The 22,276-nt window shown below is 43.3% G+C and overlaps 1 protein-coding gene across 31 annotated transcripts in view; it reads right to left on the reverse strand.

The window, feature by feature from the left end:
* MAGI1 (membrane associated guanylate kinase, WW and PDZ domain containing 1) overlaps positions 1–22,276 on the reverse strand; it is a 554,446-nt gene that overhangs the window by 15,090 nt on the left and 517,080 nt on the right. For 12 of the 31 annotated variants that reach the window (XM_075938519.1, XM_075938535.1, XM_075938514.1 and 9 more), the window contains 5 exons: positions 17,674–17,751; positions 14,552–14,643; positions 12,693–12,885; positions 9,750–10,043; positions 5,020–5,223 (listed from right to left, as the gene is read on the reverse strand). In XM_075938519.1, the coding sequence (XP_075794634.1) occupies positions 5,020–5,223; positions 9,750–10,043; positions 12,693–12,885; positions 14,552–14,643; positions 17,674–17,751 (861 nt within the window). The remainder of the gene's footprint in view (positions 1–5,019; positions 5,224–9,749; positions 10,044–12,692; positions 12,886–14,551; positions 14,644–17,673; positions 17,752–22,276) is intronic. The other 19 variants (XM_075938537.1, XM_075938517.1, XM_075938515.1 and 16 more) reach the window with 9 other exon arrangements.

Genomic DNA, 22,276 nt, shown 5'->3' on the forward strand with positions numbered 1-22,276 from the left:
CTTGGCCACGCCCATGATAAGTGGACACCCGGCTCACCCAAATCATGCCGGGCCACGGAGGTGTCTGGAGCAGGGAAGGCTGGACTAGAGAGCTGTAGCAGTCCCTCTGTTTTCCAGGCCAACTTCAATGGCAATACTTGGAAAGGTATAAAGTTAGTGCATGCAGGGTCAGGGGTTAAGTTAGTAAAGATCAAAATAACTATCTAAAATACTTGACAAGTCTCAGAGGGTTCGCCGTGTTAGTCTGTATTTGCCAAAACAACGAGGAGTTCGGTGGCACCTTAAAGACTGACAGATTTATCTGGGCATCTGCTTTTGTAGGCAAAAGCTCACTTCATCAGCTGCATGGCTATGCATGCTCAAATAAATCTGCTACAACATTGGAAGCACTAGGAGCCAAATTCTGCCCTTGGACCTTGATGGGTTCTATACAGTATTAATGAAACAGATCTTCTCTATATATTCACATATGTGCAAATGATTTTAAATAGATTCCTGGCTTGGATTCTGGTGGACCTTGGTCTCTCCTACTCTGCCTCTAGTGCAGTGTATTTAATCTGCTGCTAAGATCTCATTTCCATTGTTGGGCTTAGAATCCACGTGGTGCATATTGTTCGTGGCCTGTGAAATCTACTAGACCCGGTCTGTTGTCCCTTCTGGCCTTAATCCTAGGCTCCCTGATGGAGTTTATCACACAGTTGAAGTTTTAAAGTCATTTGTTCCATTAATAAGCAATGCCAACATTTGTATCTTTTCATGATACAGTGAAACCTTTGTTATCCGGCACTCTGTTAACCAGAAAACTTTGTTAACCAGCATTGCCCCCAGGTACAATACTGTCACATCTTCAGGCGCACAGGCCTGGCTTAGTTTAACATGATTGGCTTAATTGTTTTTATTTAAGAAATACTAATCATCTTTAACTCAAAATAGAAACGTGAGACCAACTGCCTCACACTACAAAACTGCTAATATTAAAAACTTGAGTTTTACTATTATTGTCCATTGGTTTTTCCTAGGTTGATGGGACCCTCAGATAATTGGAATGCCCTAATCCTCAAGAATGCCGGATAGCACAGGTTTTACTTTATCTGGCATCTTTGAAAGCCTCTGCTACATCAAGATGTCTGAATCACAACTTTCATTTGAAAAAGAAAAGTTACTAGTGCTACCGGCTGTGGAGAAAAGCTTCAAAATATGGCTCCAAATCAAGGCGGCAGATGAAAAAACCCAACATGGATTTTTTTTTTTAAACAAATCACTCATGATTTTAAAGCAAATGGCTCCCGATTTTAGGTTAGGGGCTGTATCCTGACTTTTGAATGCTTGCTGAGGAAAATTGAAACAATCACCTTGAATTGCAAAGTGAAAGTTCAAACAAGGGCCTGAATTCTGCGGTGACACCAGTGGCAAGAGCAAAGTTTGACTGTTCTCCTCTGACTTGGCACTCCTTTGCCTTTCTTTCCTTCCAGCATGGAATGACCTGAGAACAGCTTTAGCTGAGAATTTCCTGCATGTCTTTGTCTCAGCTTAAATATAGTTAAGGTGGTATGTTGTGTCTCCCATAATCCTGTTGTGTGTGTTTGGGTATACACAGCTGGCAAGTTTCCCACACACACAGACTGAGTGAGTGTGTGGGGGAGAGCAAAGCTGTTCTTACGTGAAGATGCTTAAACCAGTCAAGATTTTTATAACTCAGATGTCAACTTCTCTTGTAGAATCCTAGAATCCTAGGGCTGGAAGAGACCTCAGGAGTCATTGAGTCCAATCCCCTGCCCAACGCAGGACCAACTCCAATTAAATTATCCCAGCCAGGGCTTTGTCAAGCCGGGACTTAAAAACCTCTAGGGACGGAGATTCCACCCCCTCCCTAGGGAACCCATCCCAGCGCTTCACCACCCATCTAGGAAAATACTTTTTCCTAATATCCAACCTAGACTTCCCCCACTGCAACTTGAGACCATTGGTCCTCATTCTGCCATCTGCTACCACTGAGAACAGCCTCTCTCCATCCTCTTTGGAACCTCCCTTCAGGTAGTTAAAGGCTGTTATCAAATCCCCCCTCACTCTTCTCTTCTGCAGACTAAATAAGCCCAAATCCCTCAGCCTCTCCTCGTACATCATGTGCTTCAGCCCCCTAATCATTTTTGTTGCCCTCCGCTGGACCCTCTCCAATGCGTCCTCATCCTTTCTGTAATGGGGGTATGGGCGGAAGAATTGGACTCTCAATTTTGTTCAGTTGCTGGAACAAGGTAACACACCACTTTTCTCTAGGTCTCTCTTCAACATTGGCACAAACAAACCAGTTCAGCTTCCTGCCTCTCACATTTACAGTCATTTCATTATTCATGAATACCCAATTCACTGGACACCGCAGGGAATCACAGAGTTTGGCCTGCTGCTAACAATGGCAAAAGCTCTCAACTGCACAGAATCTCTCCTCCCAAATACAAGTGGTTTATAAAGAGAGAGACTTCCTAGTCTTAATCAGTTTACATTTTTATAACTAAAAGCATTGCAAGCAGGCTGCTTGGGTAAGGCATGAATTTATCCTTCAGGTTGTGCTCATTAAAGGATTTTTAGTATGTCTGTACTGCAAAGGAAAACCTGTGGTGTCGAGTCTGAGCGGCTGAGTCAATAAACATCAGCTCAAAGGACTTCGTCTGGGTGGCTAAAAATAGCAGTGTAAGCATTCCCAATGGAGTTGGAGCTTTGGTTCTGAAATCTGATGGGGGGGGGGGAGTTTTGGAGCCTGGGTCCAGCCCAATAGGGAACAGCTACTCAGATGCTTTTAGCTCTGCAGCCTGAACCCTGTGAGTCTGGGTCAACTGGCCTGAGATGTGACCGTGCTGCAGGGTTTTTTTTTTTTTTGCAGTGTAGACGTACCCTGAGGGTGCGTCTACACGGCACCCTAAACACGAAATACGATATGTAATTTGTGCTATGTGTCTCTTATTTTGACTGAATTGCGAAACAGCGCATTTCGAAATTCAGCGCATCGACACAGCGCCAAATTTCGAAATAATGCACTATTTCAAGATATGCCTTAACCCTCATGGAACGAAGGTGACAGGGATGCCGAAATAGGTCTCAAAATAGCGGATGCGCTATCTCGAAATAGTAGGTGCGTTCAAAAGACACGGGGTGTAGACGAACCCTTAGAGAAATAGGCACCACTGAATTTCTCGACTAGAAATTGGACATGTGACTCCTTTAGGCTGCCATGAAAATCCCTGGCTCAATTCATAATTTTTCTCCTGCTCTCTAAAAATATTCACTGCTGCGAACTCTGTTTCACAGATACAGAGTATACTGTGGCTTGTGTGATAGACACTGAAGCATAAGTGACAGCAAAATGTTTCCCGGCAGACTGTGCGGGTGAAAAACCCCCCTCATGTTTATAGTTTTCATTGCAATGGGCTCTCGTATTTGAACCAATTTTTCCTTAATTGCACTGCTTCTACATTTAATTGAGTTTTCTGGACTGCAAATAATACATTGCACGATTCTCAAAGTGCTCAGTAGGAGTCTATCAGGGACGTCAAATGTTATAAACATTGATTCAACTTGATAAGAACAGGACAGCGGGAGAGAATTTCTGAAAAAGGAAATTCAGACCACAGACCAATCCAGAGCATATAATTTACAGAGAATCAATAAAAAATGCGGGATTCAGAACATAATTTAATCCTACCATAGAAATATGCCTAATGTTTATGTTTTGCACCTACTTAATGGCAGGGTCAGTGATAGGCTTGGGAAAAGAGTTCTCCCCAATTCAGTCTTAGGGCTTGTATGCATGAACACTTCACTTGTAGCAAGCTGGAGTATACATCTACCATGTTCTAGCCTGCCATGCATTAAGTGTCCATAGAGACCCTGCTGTCTTTCACTAACTCGCCCTTAGCACATGGCAGGGTAGATTTACACTCCAGCTTACCGCAAACGAAATGTTTGCACTGCTAAGACACGTGGCATGGTGAAGATTTGATGATCAGGTCTGTTCCCTGCTATCGGCTACATTAGGTAATTCCCAAGTCAATGAAAATTTTGAGACAGCTGAAATCCCATCTAGGCGTACGTCTAAAATACGTTGTTTTTCTTCAAAAGAGGATATGCAAATTCCATGGGAATTTGCAGATCTTCTTCCAAACTCACTTTCGAAAGAGGCATTTTTGAAAGTGAAAGTAGTCCGGATGCATTTTTTTCAGGAAAAAACCCTTTAAAAAAATACAACCCCACGTAAACCTCATTTTTTAAGGAAGAGCGGGTTTTTTTCGTAAAAGGGGGGCTTTCTCGAAAAAAATGCGTCCAGACTACTTTCACTTTCGAAAGATCCTCTTTCGAAAGTGAGATCGGAAGAAGACATGGAATTTGCATAGCCTCTTTCGAAAATAAGATGTGGTCTAGACATAGCCTAGGTGTAGCTCCTGAACCAATCAGCTGTGAACATTTCCAGGATCCGAGTCACTAAGCAACATCATTTCAAACTACAATGACAACATTCCGAAAGCAACTGGATCTGAATTAAAAAAAACCTTTCTTTTCAAACAGCTTAAATCAGGACGTGTTTATTTCTTTCTGTGATCCCTTTTCCTAAATAGCCTGCCTGTGTATCAGTAAAACTTTCATGCATCACATGCATCATCTCTCAACTATTCTAACATATCAGCATCATCGCAAGCATCAAAGTTTCAAAATCCACAGAGATGTGGGTCATATTTGAAGAAAGTAGTTTAAAAGGGACAACTGGAGGAATGAAAGAGGCAGGGATCTTAATTTCTGACCAGACTCAGTGCCTCTTTTTTTTTTTTTTTTTTTTTTTTTAATAAAAGCTGATTTCCAGTTTTGGGAGGGAAGGAGGGAATATGGCTAAGTGAGAGTGGCAAACTTCTTAATGCTAATTTCAATCTGGCGTGGTGAGAATGGAAACCAGCAAGTCTGTTGCACTCAAAGTGTCATGAAAAGCCAAAGAAAAATGCAACATTCAGACGAGATAGAAACGAGCGTATACTTTACCGTCCCCTGGAATGATGCGCAGAGTAACAGTGTTTCCTGCTTCTTTAATTAAGTTGACAATATCTGAATGCGATTTGTTGGTGATGGAACATCCATTAACCGCCAAGATCCGGTCTCCTACTTTCAGCTTGCCACAGCGGTCTGCGGGGCTCCCCTCAATTATCCGACCTATTTTGTGAGGCATGGCCACACATGCATTTCCTGCTTTTGTATTGGTTTTGTTTTTTGTTTTTGTTTAATTGTTTATATACATGGGACAGAGGTGAAGGGGAAAAGGAGAGAAAGGGTTGAAAAGGGAAAGAGAAGGTTAAGGGTTAATTAATTAATGCATCAAGCAAAAGTTATTAAAGGATAGCATTGCTGCCACTGTTCAAAACATTGGCAATCAACTATAGGAGTGCAAAGTGCTTCACCTGAACTTACTACTGTTACAAGTAGGAGTTTCCTACAGTTAAATTGCTAATCCAGCAAAACTCTGGTCACAAACGATGGGATTTTTTGCATTTACAGCGGCCCTTAAACAATCAAAAAATAACCCAACCGAGGTTTTACTTTGTACTGTAACCTTGAAACTGCCAGTAGAAAACTCCATCTCATTCCAGGGAGATTACATCAGTCAGCATCGCTTGTCTTTATCTCAGCCAGATGCTGTTCAAGCTTCTGCCAATGTTTTGTTCTTTCTCAATTTAGAAAGATAATCACTCAAGGCCTAGTAAGGAGCGTGACTCCCTTTTAACCACAGAGATCTAGTCTACCAAGGCTGCATGGGTAAGCAATAAGACGCTGTTTCTTCCATCATGAACAAAGGATGCACTAGGCCAGGCGCAGGGCCACTAGAGATGGGCCAAAACTGACCAGGACCACCAACCTCCTCATCACCATTTGTTAACTCTTCCCGTTTTATGATCTTAATGGGCACAAGGTTGTGGGTGGGGAAGGTGGAGGAGAGAGGAAACGAGGGACGCCTGATTTAAATAGCTCTAAAACCACAAAGAAGCCAAATGTCCAAGAGATTTAGACAGCGAGAGCGTTTTGTGAGGACTGCATTGTAGACTCAGAACTGTCACCGTCCCCCCCCGCATGCAATCGCTTGACTTTGTACGGGGCTGAGCACCGCTGAAATCAGTGTGACGCGAGGATGCGCGGCACCACGCCGAACTGAGGGAAGAGGGCCCAGAGCCTGGGTCAAATAAACCACCAAGCTTCCTGAAACAGCAGACAAGCCCTCGACATGCAGCACATGGAAGTGGAGCATGAGATCGTGAAGCGTGCGGTAATGACTCTGTGGCCGGAATACACTCATCCTCAAAATGCAGTTCTGCGTGGATGCTGTAATGGTTTATCTGATGAGTAGTTTTAGAGATATGCACTGTTAGATGGGGGATAGTACCAAAAGACCATAAAAAAGAAAGGGCTAAAAAAAGGGGTCTATGACAAGGTGGGAAATGCACGCTTGGTACCAGCAGAAAGGGTTGTTATAAATAGGACGTCTTTCCTCAATAATGAGCAAATTCCTCTCTTGTGCAGACAACCTTTGGACTGCTCATTTCAGTGGGCATGCTATGGGTAACAAAATCTGAATTTTTTTTCCCCAGTCTACCCTATTCACTGATCATAGATGACTGACCCCCATGCCCGAGTGACCAGGGAAGTTTTTAATTAGTTTGGCCCATCTCTAAAGACCACTCATGTGAGAGGTACAAAAAACTACAGGTACAAGGCAAGCACTGCATAGCTCAGGGCAAGCATCTCATGCAGAATATTAGGAAAAAGTTCAATCTATTCAAAAATTCAAGGAACAACAGTCAAAGGTCAAAACATATCACCGTGGAAACCTTAGAGACGTTATATCACAGCATATTATAGCCGCTTTCATTTAGTTAGCATTTCTGGTTAAAGTGAGTGACTTTTTACTTCATGACAAAGTTTCTTTACGGAGGGGGGAAAAAAAGCACAGTATCTCTCACATCTAGTAATCTCTATTCTACTATAATGTCTATTTTATCATATCTAGTTTAAACACTTTAAAGTATATAAAATCTCTCTCCACATTCAGTTTACACTTTAATAGCTCATTATGTTTTGGTATAAAGATGCCTCGTCCCAAATGGCACTTTTGAGGTATTGAGGGATGCATGGGGCAGCCAGCCTCCTGGGGTTAGGGGAAGGACTGTGCCTGAGAAGTAAGGATGGCATCGTATTGTAACTTCATGGCTCTCTTTTCCCCTTAAAATTGCCACTGTAGCAGCTCTAACAGCGCTAAGAACAACTGCTCTAGATCCGTGACGTCCAACCATTTCTCAAGCAGTAGCCACTGGTCCGTGACGTCCAACCATTCTCAAGCAGTAGCCACTGGTCTATGGCTATCGTGAGCTAGCCACACTCAACCAGCCAAATAGCCACATGTGGCTAGCGTGTTGGACACCACAGCTCTAGATGATGTAGTAGTTTAAGCACCATCGCTATGCTGGTGCTCTCACCAGTGCCAGAAAAGGTGGGACACTGTAGAGAGGAAAGGCGAGTATGGATAAAGCCAGTGAGAGGCACTGGGGAACATGGCAGGTTGTATAGGATAGTGCAATCCACTTGACACTTTTGTGCTCACCATGCCTCGCAGGGTAACATGGAAGGAGTAAAATTATGGCTCTGCCTCCTGGGGCTATGTCTACACTGGCGGGTTCTTGCACGAGAACTACTTGCGCAAGGGTTCTTGTGCAAGAACACGTCCACACTGCCATGTGCTTTTGTGCAAGAGCATCCATGGCAGTGTGGACACTCTGTCGTACAAGAAAGCTCCGATGGCCATTTTAGCCATAGGGCTTTCTTGTGCAAGACATCCCTGCTGCGCATCCACACTGCCCTCTTGCGCAAGAGAGCTTGTACTTGTTAGAGAAGAGCATAGCTCTTGTGCAAGAAGCCCTCTCTTACCACACCATACTGTAAATCTTCTTGCGCAAGAGGGGGCAGGCAGTGTGGACACTCTGCAGAAGAACGGCCATTCTTGCGCAAGAACTCGCCAGTGTAGACATAGCCTGGGAGTGCATACGCAGAGGCGGGTGGTCTCTATACTCCCGTGAGCCCAGGAGCCAACGTTGCCTCTGGCTTCACGCAGGGTATGCATTTCCATCCTAGCCTTCCCTCCATTCCTCCTACTCACATCCCTGCACCGATGTCATCCCCCACTAGCTGTCTCTGCTTTTACTTAACTATCGTTTCAAAAATACCCCTCTTTAGCGATGCATTGGGCCCTCCCAAATTCATGGGGACAAAAGGCACCACAGACTATGAAATCTGATCTTTTCTGTGTTTGTACTAACTTCTTTTCATGGGGGAAGGCTAGTTTCTCAAATTGGGGGGCCCTGACCCAAATGGGAGTTGCAGGGGAGTCACAAGGTCATTTTAAGGGGAATGTGGTACTGCCTCCCTTACCTCTGTACTGAGTATTGGCTCTTGGCCGGACACCCAGCTCTGAAGGCAGTGCACTGCCAGCAGCAGCACAGAAGTAACAGTGGCAATACCCTACCATGCCACCCTGGCTTCTTCGCTGCTGCTTTCAGAGCCAGGGGACTGGACAGCAGCAGCTGCTGAGGCCCCAGCTCTGCAGGCAGCAGTGCAGAAGGAAGCGTGGACATGCCGTACCAGGACATCCATACATCTGTGCTGCTGCCGGCGGCGACTCTGCCTTCAGAGCTGGACTCCTGGCCAGCAGCTGCTGCTCTCCCGCTGCTCAGCTCTGAAAGTAGCAGCGCAGAAATAAGGTTTAGCAGTGCCCCCTTCTCCCCGCAATAACCTTGTGGGCCACCCACAACACCTTTTTGGCTCACCATGACATTTCAGATTTAAATAGCTGAAAACGTGAAACTTACAATTTTTTAAAATCCTGTGACCATGAAAGAGACTGTGAATTTGGTCAGGCCCTAGCTATGCAGAAAGAATTACATCTTCCTGCAAGGATCGAACGGCTTGGAAGGAGTTCTCCAAAGATGAAGGCATGTGCACCTGCATTGACACAGGCACCCTACCAAGCTGCTTTAAGCAAGAGCAGGTGACCAAATTCATTCAAGGCAGCATACAAACAACAGACACATCAGCTGCTCATTTTTTGCTGTTGAAATGAAGTGTGCATTTGGGAGAGGGAGGCGGGAGTGAGCAGGAGCTGACGGAGACATGCAATCGATTTTATTTTATGGCAACCACTAACATTTTAACAGTTTCCATATATATCAGCTTGTTCCAACCCTTAAGGTGAGCCAAGAGCATCCCTATGAACCCAAAAGACAAGCTAAGCAGTGCAGCAGTGGTGGTTTTTATATGTACTAGATCTCCACTGATAACAAGGGGCAAAATTTCAGTCATTCAGTTATTTCCATCCTGCAATATTACGTGCCCCCTTTTCACTCGAGGGACAGCAAAATCCAACACAGGGCATGGGGTTAATGCACCACTGCAAACACTCCCAGAGTGCACCTTTGGGCCAGCCAGTCATGGGCACTGATGATGGGGCTGCTGCTATTGAGTTCACAATTTTTAATTCACGGAGGGACAAAACCCAGGAGGCAAACCTCTGCTAATGCTCAGCTGTCAATGAAGTTATTAATGGCACAAACCGAGGCTTGCTCAGGAAGGTTAATGATTTAGATCTGAGCTATTTTCACTGACCCCCTCTCCCTGCACCCATCGTTCAAACTCTTCTCTCGCTACTGGCGCTTGTGCCCATTTCCAGGACTTACCAAAAGTGGTCCCTGCCTCGGGCCGGCTAACGGAGGACACAATCACAAAGCCAAAGCCTTCGTTTTCTCCCCGGCGGATTTCAACGTCGTACGGCTGCACCACCGTGCTGACCACGCCGCTTCCCCCGCCCCCACCACTGCCAATGCCGCTGGTGCTGCCGCTGCCCGAGCTCACGGTGTTGAGGGAGTTCTGGCTTCCCTGTGGGGTCCGCTTCTCCTCTGTCAGGGAAGCGGGCTGGTTGCTGCTGTGGTGCGAAGAGGCTGGAGACGGGACTTCATTCTCGGCTTTTGGAACTGCGGAAGAAATGCACGATTCTCACCCAACCGTCTCCGCAGAGCGCACTGTTCTTAGGATCAAAACCGTTCTGCTACGGACACGCAGGCCTGTGACAAATGGCAGAACCGGTGTCTTCTACGGAGGACGGATGCCTGGAATATTTACTCTGTGCACCTGGCACAGCCAGGACCAGCTGCTGCCACCAGTTTGAAACAATAAGGGAAACACACGTGTGTGGCAGGCATGCGCATGTGGGTACAGCAGCCCAACGAAGGCTTTGTTTGCACAGAGACACTGCGCCGATTTAACTAAAGGAGTGATGTTGCACTGAGTTAAACCATCTGGCTGGGATGATTGAGTTGGGTTTGGTCCTGCTTTGGGCAGGGGACTGGACTCGACCTCCTGAGGTCCCTTCCAGCCCTAGGATCCTACGATTTAGTACACCTTTGCACGTGTGGAGGCTCTGCACCGTTTTCTATCGGATTTACATTGGTTCAGCTTGTCCCTCTTAAGTTGCATCACACTCCACTTTTAGTTCAACCGGAGCACCTCTGTTCACATTCCAGGCCAAAGAGAAGATGCAGAGTTAAGTGCCATTAGCTACCAAGACTAAACCACTTGTATATTATGAAGTTGCCCCCATAGGTAGGGCTGAGTTAGAGTCTTGCTAACTTACAGAGATTTCCAGCGTGTAACACTGAATAATAATATTAAAAAAATACATGGGCCACTGTGAGCACTCTGGGATGGAACCTTTTCACTGGTGTGTGTGCAGTGTTTAGAACAACAGGGGTGTATTCTAGGCACTACAATGGCACAGATAACAGAAGTTGTAGGTGGTGGTACTACAAACGCTAAGGATCATGACACAATATCTTAACAAATAAAGCCAGACAGAAACAAGTACAACAATCAATGGACCATGAAGATATAAAAAACATAGAATGTACTGTTCAGTGTTGTTACCCATCAAGAGACCTAGACAAAAGCATTGGATGTAAGGGCAAAAAATGAAAACATTACCCCATGCAAATCCTAGACCCTAGCTAACCATCTCAAACCCTTTGTACACAAGGGAAGGGGGAGCAGTAGGATATCAAAAGCTCAGAATAAATATATACTAAACCTTTTTTGGCTAGTGTCCAGCCTGGATTAAAAAAATTAACAAAAGATCTCCACCTGTAGAAACCAATCCTCTATTACAGGATCTACAATGATAATGTCTAGTAATGCAGTCGGTTATAACAAATAACGTATGCTCCACTTGCACTCCCTTGTTGAAATCATTAGTTATGAAATAAGCACAGAAGATCATGTGTGGTTCAATGTATAAGAACAAGGGGCTGTTTTGGAGAGGCCGTGACAGCCTTAGCTACTTTTATGTGTTTATTCCTCCATCCGGAGATTAATTTGATGCTACTTTAAGCTTAAAATCCCTCATTCCCTAGTCTTCTGTTGACATCTCACTTTGAAGGTCTAGTTCAGAACCTGTCTGTCTAGAAATGGCTCCATCCAAAAATACTAAACCTTAACTCCCTGAAATTTGGGTTCAGATAAATTAAAATCCCAATCAATAATAGGGACACACAAATAAACTAGCATTCAGAAGGTTCTCCATCCTGAACTCACTAGCTGCACTATCATTTTGTTGGACAATACCAATTTTTACAGATTTGCAAGAACAAAATAATGTTTTTTCCCCCCTCACCCAAGCCATGTTCAACAACGGAAATTCATCTTGATGAATTTGGGAACACCCTAGCTTTTGAATATGGTGAAAACAAAATGAAAAAGGAGACAAGTGTTTCAAACAACTCTACAGGTTGAACCTCCCTAATCCAGAACTCTCTCGTCCATAAACATCCATTGTGCGGAATGATTTTAGTTAGCCGGATATTTACTTTTCATGGGAGTGGCAAAGTTTCCTGCGGTCCCATAAAGTTTGTTTACAGCCACCAGTCCTTGCTCAGCGTTCTGTGATATTGTTTAGCTCTAATTTACCCCTAAACGTCCTCTAACAGCACAGTAAGCAGTGGCAGTGTTGGTAATGCTGCTAGACAATAATGACCTCCCATGGTCCAGAAAATTCTCTCGTTCGGAACTGGTCCGGTCCCCAGGGTTCTGGACTAGAGAGGATCAACCTGTACTTTGCATCACTCTTCAACAATCTCTCAAAAGTACAGAACAATAGGGATGTGCTGAGAGAAAACATGGTTCAAAAGGTAGAGAGTTGGGCCTCAGGAGATCTGTATGGGATTCCTATGTGTGACCCTGAGCAGGGATACTCTCTTACCATCAATGTATTGTCTGTACAATGCCAAGCATATCTGAGCCTCACAAAGCTACCATAATGCACATAAGTAATGACAGTGACGACTCGTTAGTGAACAGCTTTAACAGAAACCTGCACAAGGACGAAAGAGGCCCAGGCTGCTTACGCACAGAGAATCTGGATTCATATTTATACAGAAAGAAACCTATATTTAAACAAGACGAGAACAGCCGAAATAGACAATAAGAGAAAAATCAACATAAAAGGGGAAATAATATTTGCATCTATATTGACATTCCCATTTGTGCACGAATATTAAGAGACGGATGGTGAGCAAGCAGATCACCGGGCCCAGACTGAAAACGAGAAGAGCTGTGCTCCCACGGCAACCTACCTGCGTATACCACTTTGCGCCTTACAGTGAGATTGACATGACCCTGCTTGGCAGCCTGTTGCATAAGCTGGACGACAAGCTGGTGAGATTTTCCGACGACAGGTGTTCCGTCCACACAGATCAGTTCATCTCCAGATCTCAGACGACCGTCGGCATCAGCAGCGCCCACTGGTACAATGTGACCAATGTAAATCTGATGAATTAAAGAGAGAGAGAGAGAGAGAGAGAGAGAATTGCTGAATGAGCACATATCAGGCAATCAGTTAGACAAGCGGAAAGCACAGAAGAGTTATGAGAGCTGGAGGTTGGGTCTGAGTGTGACCCAAATCAAGAGCACCCAACACACAGTAACATGTGTCAGCTGTTTGTGGCCTCTGGCAAATAACAGTCTAGGAGCTAGCCTACACTTGGTCACATCATGAAAACTATGATAAAAACTACTGGAAGGTAGGCATTTAAGTGACTAGTTGCCTATCCGATAAGCATAAGCTTATGGGATAGTTGACTAGTCCCACGACTAGTCACGTCTCCCGCCTCCTCCTCCCCCTTGCTGCCTCTATCACAGGCAGCAAGGCCGGGGGAACAGGAGCCGGTGCTGGGCAGGTAGCTGGCTTAAAAACTGGTTCCCCCCAGCACTGTCTCCATGGAGGGCAAGGGAGACAGAGGAGTAGCGGGGACCAGGTGCAAGCCAGGAATCAGCTGTTTCCCGGCTCACACCCAGTCTCAGATGCTGCACCTCTGCTTTTTAAAGGTATTAAGAGCTTGACAGCTCTTAATACATTTAAAAGGCTGGTGCACAGAGCTGGGGACCCGGTACCAGCCGGGACAGCTGATTCCTGTCTGCGGGACAACTGATTTCCCCCCCAACTGCACTGCAGCTTTTTAAATATATTAATAACCTGCCTGATCTTAATATATTTAAAAGGCAGAGTTGCAGTGGGGTTAGTGCCCCAGGGCCCAGGATCTACCCCCACTGTGACTCCCCTGCTTATCAACTAATCGACTAGTGGATGGAAATTCCATCGACTTGTCAATAGTTGATTAAACTAAATTTAACCTCCCTACTGGAATGTTCCGTTTTCACTATTACTATGATGACTTTGTATCAGAACCCTCAACCTTTACTGATGATGTGCCTGAGACATGTGCTTTATAAAAAAAAAAGCGCTATTTAATAAAATAGAAAGATGATTAACAGTAAGGTCAGTCCTTCCAGGAAGGCAAAAAGGTGAACTGCGACTGATCTGTCCATATAGTTCTTGAGCCTGATTTCTATCTCATGTGCCCCAATTTCAGTGTAGCCCTACTGAGCTCAGATAACTTATTCCTCATTTTCTCCAGCACAAGAGAAAAATTATGCTCCATGATTCCATAAACGGGCAGAAACATGGTGGTATGAAAGTATATAAACTGTGTAGTGCCACATTCTACACTTGACCTGCTCAGTGTATAAACAAGGGAGAATTAGGTTCTCTTAGTCTGGCCCCTGTCATGGAGACTATGTTTAAGAAGTCCAGAGAACGTGTGTATTTGTGGGGTGGTGGAAAACTGCGCAAAGGTCAAATATTACAATATCAGAAACCTTATTGGAAGATCTCTCTTGACCTAGCTGCCTGGGGGATGGGACAGCAGATAAATCTAGGCATTTGGTTTCACCCGGAATACAGATAAGGACCAACAATCAAGTTCAGAGTTCCCCTCAAATGCGCGGGGTGCTTGGATGGGTGGTGTTAGTTCATGCCCATCTCTCATTTTAACAGCGATGCTGTTTCCACAGCACTGCGTGCTCCATGCATTGTTGCGGCCATTATGAAAAGTGACGTTAGGTAACATAAAACCACTTTTTAAAAAGGACTTACAGGTTCTCCAGGCTCATTTCCACCTAGAATTCTAAACCCAAAGCCAGTTTCCTTTCGCCAAAGGAAGATATCCTGCTCTTGATAATCTGGAACTGGAGGAAAAGGAGGAAAGGAAATTATCATTACTTTTAGAACGAAAAGCACAGACTTACACCCCAGTTCCCTGAGACTTCAGCTTTGTAACTACAAGGAGTGATGAAACTTTGAGATAGAAGTTGCACTAATTAACGGCCCAATTGCGCCATTCTGACTCTTAGCAAATAACGCCTTATGACATGCACTGACTGTCCCACTGATGGCTTGTGTGTCTGGTACAGCGCGCCATGAATAAGAATGGTACAAGTGGGCTTTGCAACACAAAACAGACTGGAGCCGCTTTGCGATGATGAACTAAACCATGATCTTCATTATCCACATCTGCGCGAGACGCCGGGTGAAAGCCAAGTCGTTCCAAAAGAGTTGCCCAACCAGTGTTCAAATGACACACTTATGGAACGTGATCCAACTTGTGGGGGTATCCTCCCTCAGCCTTCTTCTTTTGGTTTGAGGGCAGGAGGTGGATGACGAGGCCTTTTAGCTAAGATCAAGTGTTGATTAGCTGTGCTGCTATGACACTCGTGCCATTTAATGAGGCTCCTTGCTTGGGAACATCTAGAGTGTTTCCAGACTTCATGGGATCACTAAACACAATCATAGGTTTAATTTGTCAATTAATGCTAGGAATCTGAAGGTTTCAATTTTAATAGCAGGCAGCCAATTGAGAATCACAGTTTGCTTAGCACTTTGATATTAGAATTCATTAATATGACCATCAGTAATAGATCCCAGACTTTTACAAATCATTCGTGAATACACTCATTACTGCTGAAGCATTATCTCAACTAGAGAATAACTCCATTAGCAATATGATACTAATACTGATCCTCTATATTTAAATTGATATAAAACTATAAACTAGACAAAGACAGCAGGAAATGCAGAAGACTCCAACTCTGACTATTCATTAGTATGGAACACCACCAACATTTCTATAATTAATATTGCATACGCTGAAGTAGTAACCTTGATGTTCAGTTGAACAAAAATACTTAATTATTAAGTTACTCAAGCATTCTATTTTCTTTTCCATTTAAATGTGACATTAATTGCTATCATTAAATAAGATCAGAAGATAACTTGATGTTCACTTAATATTTATGGCTTAGTATCTATAACAGATTAATTTTGTAATATACTCCCCCCAATTTATAAAAAGCATTATTCCTTTATGGACCAAATGTCTACATCTTGAATAAACACTTTCAATTTTCTTCTATTGAGTTATTTAACTTAACTGATTCAGAATGATCCATTTTATTAACAGGCTATATTTAATATAGTAATTAACTGTATAAATACATATATGCATACAGGATGCATGCTTAAAAGCAAACTAAAGCTGGATTCGTTGTCTTCATTCAGGGCATTGGCCAAAGCCTCATGAAGTCAATGCGAATGTTTTCTTTGGTTTCAGTGAGGTTTGAGTTGGACTCTTACTGCATTTTATGCTGTCTGTGTCTGGTGTACAAACAAGGCTGGTTCTAATCAAATGGTGATTTTTTTGCTTGGGCTTCAAATTACCTATGATGTTCGCTCTTCCAAGGACTCGTCAATAAATTTAAAAGGTGATATGAATACACAGATGGGGAGAGGGGAAATGAAACGAACAGGTGAGCACAAGTCACAGATGTGTGACTTAACATTTCCATTCGCACCATTTTACAGCCAATGATTTTTACACCTTCTTTTTTACACAATAGCTTCTCATTTTAGTTACACTGGGGTTATAAAATTAAGCTTTAGACCCAAATCTCACTCTAAGCAATAACCTAATGTTCCTGTAAATATAATTAGAGAATAATAAGGCTATAAACATGCTGGAAGTCAGTAATTTTGATTAGTTAAGAGTAGCTGGCCAAAGGCTATCAGCTCCATGAAGGACACTCTGTAGAACAACAGAATTCATACAATACATTAATTGGCGTTTGTCACCGTCTCCGTTAATCCGGGCATGAAAAACACAGACACGTACGAAAGGTTCTATGCAATGTTTCACAAGCTTTTTGGCAGAGACCGGCCAAGCCAATTAAAGTGCACGGCCTGCCTGTCAGAAACAAAATGGCTTCCCCAGCGCTCTACAGCATGGGCTCCTTTTTCTCAGCATCTTGTAACATGTTCACATTTATCCACCTACAGTGTTCCCAACTGTTGCCTTATGTTCCTCATTTACCTAGAGTCTACTCTGTTAATGGCCAGTGTGGGTATTACAAGGCTGGATTTTAAATAGATAGGGCTTCACATCAGAGCAGCGAAACACTGAGTCTAAAACTGAAGTGTGTCTAGCACACTTTGTTAATGCATTCAACATGACAGATCTTAAAGGACCAAAGGAAGATGAAACAACACAGCCACACACATACGATGGATACAAAAGAAACAGAACTCCTTTTACAGCTTTTTGCATCAGCTTGTCAATTAGCAGTCCAGGCTGTGCCTGTAAGAAATCTAACAAAAAAATCTCTCTCACTGATTTAATATGCCTAATGTAGGACTTCAAAATACGGTACAATTCTGTTTTGGAGAATTAATCCCAGTCCTTTCCTTACAGTTTAGGGGGGGGGGGGGGGGAAATTGTTTTTTACAAATTAAAATAAGCTCTTTGGGGTGTTTGGCTCAATTTTTATCAACAGGGACCGTGATACATTTGTGAAGCTTCTCTCTCTTAGCCTTACACTATGAGTTTCTAAAGTAGTGACCTTAGAATTAGCTCAGATGGCGGAGGTCAACCACTTGGAGTGACATTGAAAAAGTTGTAAAAAGAGTTTTGCAGGAATAATGAGAAGGAAGTGTACCAGGTGCATAGAGTGACACCGTTCTGTCAACACAATACGGCAGAGTAGGTGCGTGAAGTACAACCAGAGAGTGTGTGGTTTTACCACAAAGGGCTAAGATCTGCTGCTTGCCAATGGGGACCTAAACCATCACCTCCGTTGGCGATGAGTTGTCCCCAAACACAGAGCAGCAAGAACACCAAACAAGAAGAAAAAGACAAGACAGAAATAAAGTTCTCAGCTCATTCTTACATTCTCCAAAATTCGTGGAATTGATTTCTCTCTCTCTCTCACCCTTGCTCAGTCCAGTTGCAGGCGAAGGTGACATAGCTGCAATATTAATTTTACAATTTTGCAAAGCTTAACGTAACCCCTTTCTTGTTCAATTCATTTTCATTTACTTTTGACTGATATGGATTCTGTTAGGCTTTCACACGTATTATTGCAAAGGTCATCGCTGCTATGGATTAAAGCAGCACCCGCTGGGTTATTGAATTTTATAGATCTGAAGACTAATTTTTGTCACAATGTACACATCTGTCTGGAAATACTTTAAAACCAGATTTTTACAAAACACCACTAGAGCTCTCCTAACGCAACGTCCATGGCCATGAGACAGCTCCTGGATTCAATTTCTGCAGGATCTAAATCTCATCTCTGGCATTAGAAGAGACTATAAACATATGAAAATGAACACTGAAAACATTTTCATACACCGCTGCTTTATTACAGTTCATTTTAATTAAGTACTACCCTTTATTCTTTCATGGTAGGTAAAAATCTATTGTCCATTGCAAAAACAACTGAAACACAATGATGGGCATGCACATAAACCTGACAGAATCTGTTTATTATGCATAGGTCACTGGCTCATGTAGGGGTCAAACCCCTTAGTAATAATGATGTACTTGGCCAGCCACAAAAGTTGTGTTTCTTGATTCAGCAAAGTACTAAGAATACAGCTAACTTTCAAAACATAAGTATCCCCATTGAAGCCAGTGGGACTACACCAGTGTTGAAAAACTACTGTGATTTCAGGCAAAACTCATGATACAGATCGAACCTCTCTAGTCCAGAACTCTCTGGTCCGGCAACATCTGTAATCCAAAATGATTTTAGTTAGCTGGATGTCCACTTATCACGGGCATGGCCAAGTTTTGCAAGGTCCTATAAAGTTTGTTTACAGCCACCGGCCCCAGCTCTCAGTGTTCTGCGTTGTTATTTAGCTCCAATTTACCCCTAAACATCTTCTAAGAGCACAGGCAGCAGTGGAAGAGTTGGTCATGGACAATATTGACCTTCTGTCGTCGGAAAATTCTCTGCTTCGGAACCAGTCAGGTCCCGAGAGTGCTGAACTAGAGAGGTTCAACCTGTACTACCTATTCTTCTTAAAGCTCCAGCAGCTAAAACAAGACATTACATTATAATCTTGGAGGGGTTTCTCCCCCATTAATTTTCTTGTCCTCTTGGTAAAGGAAAACAGCTTGAAACATGACCCAAGTGTTTCCTCAACTCATAAAGAAAGGACCCAAATATACAGTTTATTTAAAAAAAAAAAAAAAAAAACAACCTCAAAGATTTGTGATTTTAGAACACTTGGGGTTGGCAATATCGCTACTTATGTGCTTAAAGTCAGCCAAGTGCTTCAATCCCTTCCTTATCAAGGGACTACATTTGTGACAGACGATCATTAAGAGCAGTGCCCATGAATCAACTTTGTAAATAGATCTGCTGTACAGCCTTTCCTGTTCATGCAGCATGCAGTAAATATTCAGATCCTTTTAAACGAGACATTCTCTAAGGGTATGAGGCACATCTGTGTGTCCAAGTGTATGAATGTAACTGTTTAGTTCATATTAATATAATGACAGAGAACGTAGCCCTACAGAAGGCCCCTTTACTAGACTATTGTCTTTAAACTTGTCTGATCAGAAAACAGTTGGCAATATCCCAAGTGTATTGTTTTATAGCGGGGGAGGTGTAACATTTAATATTATCGTGCCCACTTTTTTTTATTTTATTTAATTGCTGCGAGTGAATGTCACTTAAAGTGTCACCTTTAGTTTTTTTTTTTCTTTTTAATCAAATGTAGGGGAAAAAATATACGTTATGTGCCTGAAACCAAAATTCAAATACTCAAGGTAATGGGACTATTTTAAGAGCTTTAAGATTATTCTATAGTGTTCTGCTTTACTTTTAATTAAATGTTTAAGCCCTTCAAAGGGATTCATTAACACATCTGCAATTCAGATTAATTCATTTTGTCACTGCTGTTTTGACAGATGGCCATATGTAGGATACGGTATTTTGCAAAGCAATCAGGCCACATGAGAAAAATGTGACAACAGATTGTGATAATGTCCATAGAAATGTAATAATAAATTGAAAGATAAAAAAGAGGATATAAAAAAGATTTTCAACAAAAGGGCATAAAAGTGATACCGGTAACCCTTCCATTACTACTCCCTCCATTGAGTTCTCTCTACCCATGTTATATTTGGATCTTGAAAAGGATCTATTTTTCATACTCAAGATGCATTCTCCCCTCTCACTCAACACACACACACACACACACACACACACACACACACACACACACACACACACTTCCCATTAGTAACAATGAGTATTATGCATCACACACGTGCGCGCGCGCGCGCACACACACACACACACACACACACACACACACACCTCATTAGTAACAATGAGTATTATGCATGAAACTTAGCAAAAAGACATGGCAAATTATTGTCACCAAATGATCTTGTTTCAGGACTCACTCATTCATCTCCATACTTCAAGGGCTTGATCCTCCAAACTGTTACATCTTCTGGCCATATTGCAGTGAAGCACTTCAGCCCAGCTTTAACGCCCAGCATTAGCTTTAGTGCCTGCAATTAAGTGTTGCTGAACTGGGAGCAGAGCATTCATCGCCCATGTCCAGCGTGGGGGAGAATAAAGTGGACAGCCCATAAGAACATTCATTCACATATTGGTTAAACAGAATAGTAGTTCCCACTGTGCATCTACTCCAGACTCTACTACTTAAAGGAGTCTTAGGTGAATGCTGCCAGCTTGGGTCAAATGGGTTGTTTTATGTCTGTAACAGGATGTTCCTAGGGCTCTTCTTATAATATCCGAGTGCCTCATGAAGCCATTGGGATGGGTGCTTGTGACAGACAGACGCTTAAGGAGAGAAGGACGTGACATGGGGACAGGAAGTTGTATGTATAGAAAGGACTAAGAAGGGGGAAGGCGGAAAAACAAGGAGGGAGCCCTAGAAACAAGCCAATGGAGAGAGCTGAGGACTGGCCTCTAAAGCAGGCATGAGTTGTCCCCTCCCGTTCCACAGATGGAAGAACAAACCTGGGAAATCCATAGGGCCATGTCGGAGTGACCGCGTGAATGAAGGCAGCATTCCTTGCATCCATTTGCAGGGGAACAGGGAGGGGCAGAGGACTTACGCTGCTCAGCCTCAGATTCCCGCTTGGAAATCCAGGCAGGTGTTCATGCAGCTGAGCGAATCTAAATGACTAATTAGTATGAACCACACAGTTAATTACCAACGATCCAAGTAGCTGCAGGGGGCCAAAGGCAATGGCAGCACACTTCCTAATGCGGCCATGCAGCAGGGAAAAGAGGGGAGCCAATGCAGCCAGGTGACAGGAATAGTCTCTCCAGGGTGGCTTCTGGCTCTGCAGTTCTGGCAGGGTGACCCTGCAGTGCTGGAAAACCCCTTTGCCCCTCCTCCTTGGTTATCTCCTGAATTCTCACTGAGGTCATTTCAAACACCTAGGACCCCTGTACAAGTGGGATGAGAAGAGGGCTGTCTGGCCCCAGGAAAGAAGCAAGCATGCAGAGCCAGAAAAAGTGTGTCATCATTAGAAGGGAAAGAGAGCAGGACAGAGAAACACAAAATTGTGGAGACTGCACTGCGGAGGCATCCGATCCAGAGAGCCAAGAAACCTGGTCTTTCATCATTTCTTTTTTTTTTTTTTAAATGACATAAGATTTGAGAATAATTAAATTGATTGGAAAAAAGACCTGCTGTACTTTCTGGAGCAGTGTGTATTTTACATGGTCTGTCTCAATTAACATTTAGCAAGCCACAAAAATGTTGTGCAAGATCATCCTTTATATAAATAAAAACAAAATATAGAAGATGCTCCTTTGGCACAAACTGTTTTGAACTTCCTTGTCCCTAATTAACAGAATCTGAAAGCATGCCCAATATGTATCCAAAATTGCTCTGAATGTGTTTTTAGGATTTCTTCTCTTAAGTGATGTGATTAAAAAAAGGCAAAGATGTTTATTTTGACTGAAGAACAGGAACCAATTGAACCCACTTTTATACTCTTGGAGTGGTGTCAAACCCTGCTCAACCATTAGCCGGCTGCATGTACTAATAATTAAAATAAATGCCATTTCCTGTAGGTATTTGCATTGCTAAGGCAATATATGCTACAGGTTGAACCTCTCTAGTCCAGAAACTCTCTGGTCCAGAAATCTCCGTTGTCTGGCATGATTTTGGTTAGCCGGATGTCCACTTTTCATGGATGTGGCCAAGTTTCCCTCGGTCCTGTAAAGTTTGTTTAAAGCAACCAATCCTGGCGCTCAGAGTTCTGTGCTGTTATTTAGCTCTAATTTGCCCCTAAACATCTTCTAAGAGCCCAGTGAGCAGTGGAAGCATTGGTAATGCTGCTAGCCAATATTGACCATCCATGGTCTGGCAAATTGTCTGATTCGGCACCAGTGAGGTCTCGATGGTGCCGGACTAGGGAGGTTCAACCTGTAGTAAAGACAGAATGGCTCAGCAGTATTCCTGTCCCCCAGGAAGGAGGAAAGCATTTCG

Source organism: Pelodiscus sinensis, chromosome 11 (genome assembly GCF_049634645.1).
Source record: "Pelodiscus sinensis isolate JC-2024 chromosome 11, ASM4963464v1, whole genome shotgun sequence".
NCBI classification, from domain to species: Eukaryota; Metazoa; Chordata; order Testudines; family Trionychidae; genus Pelodiscus; species Pelodiscus sinensis.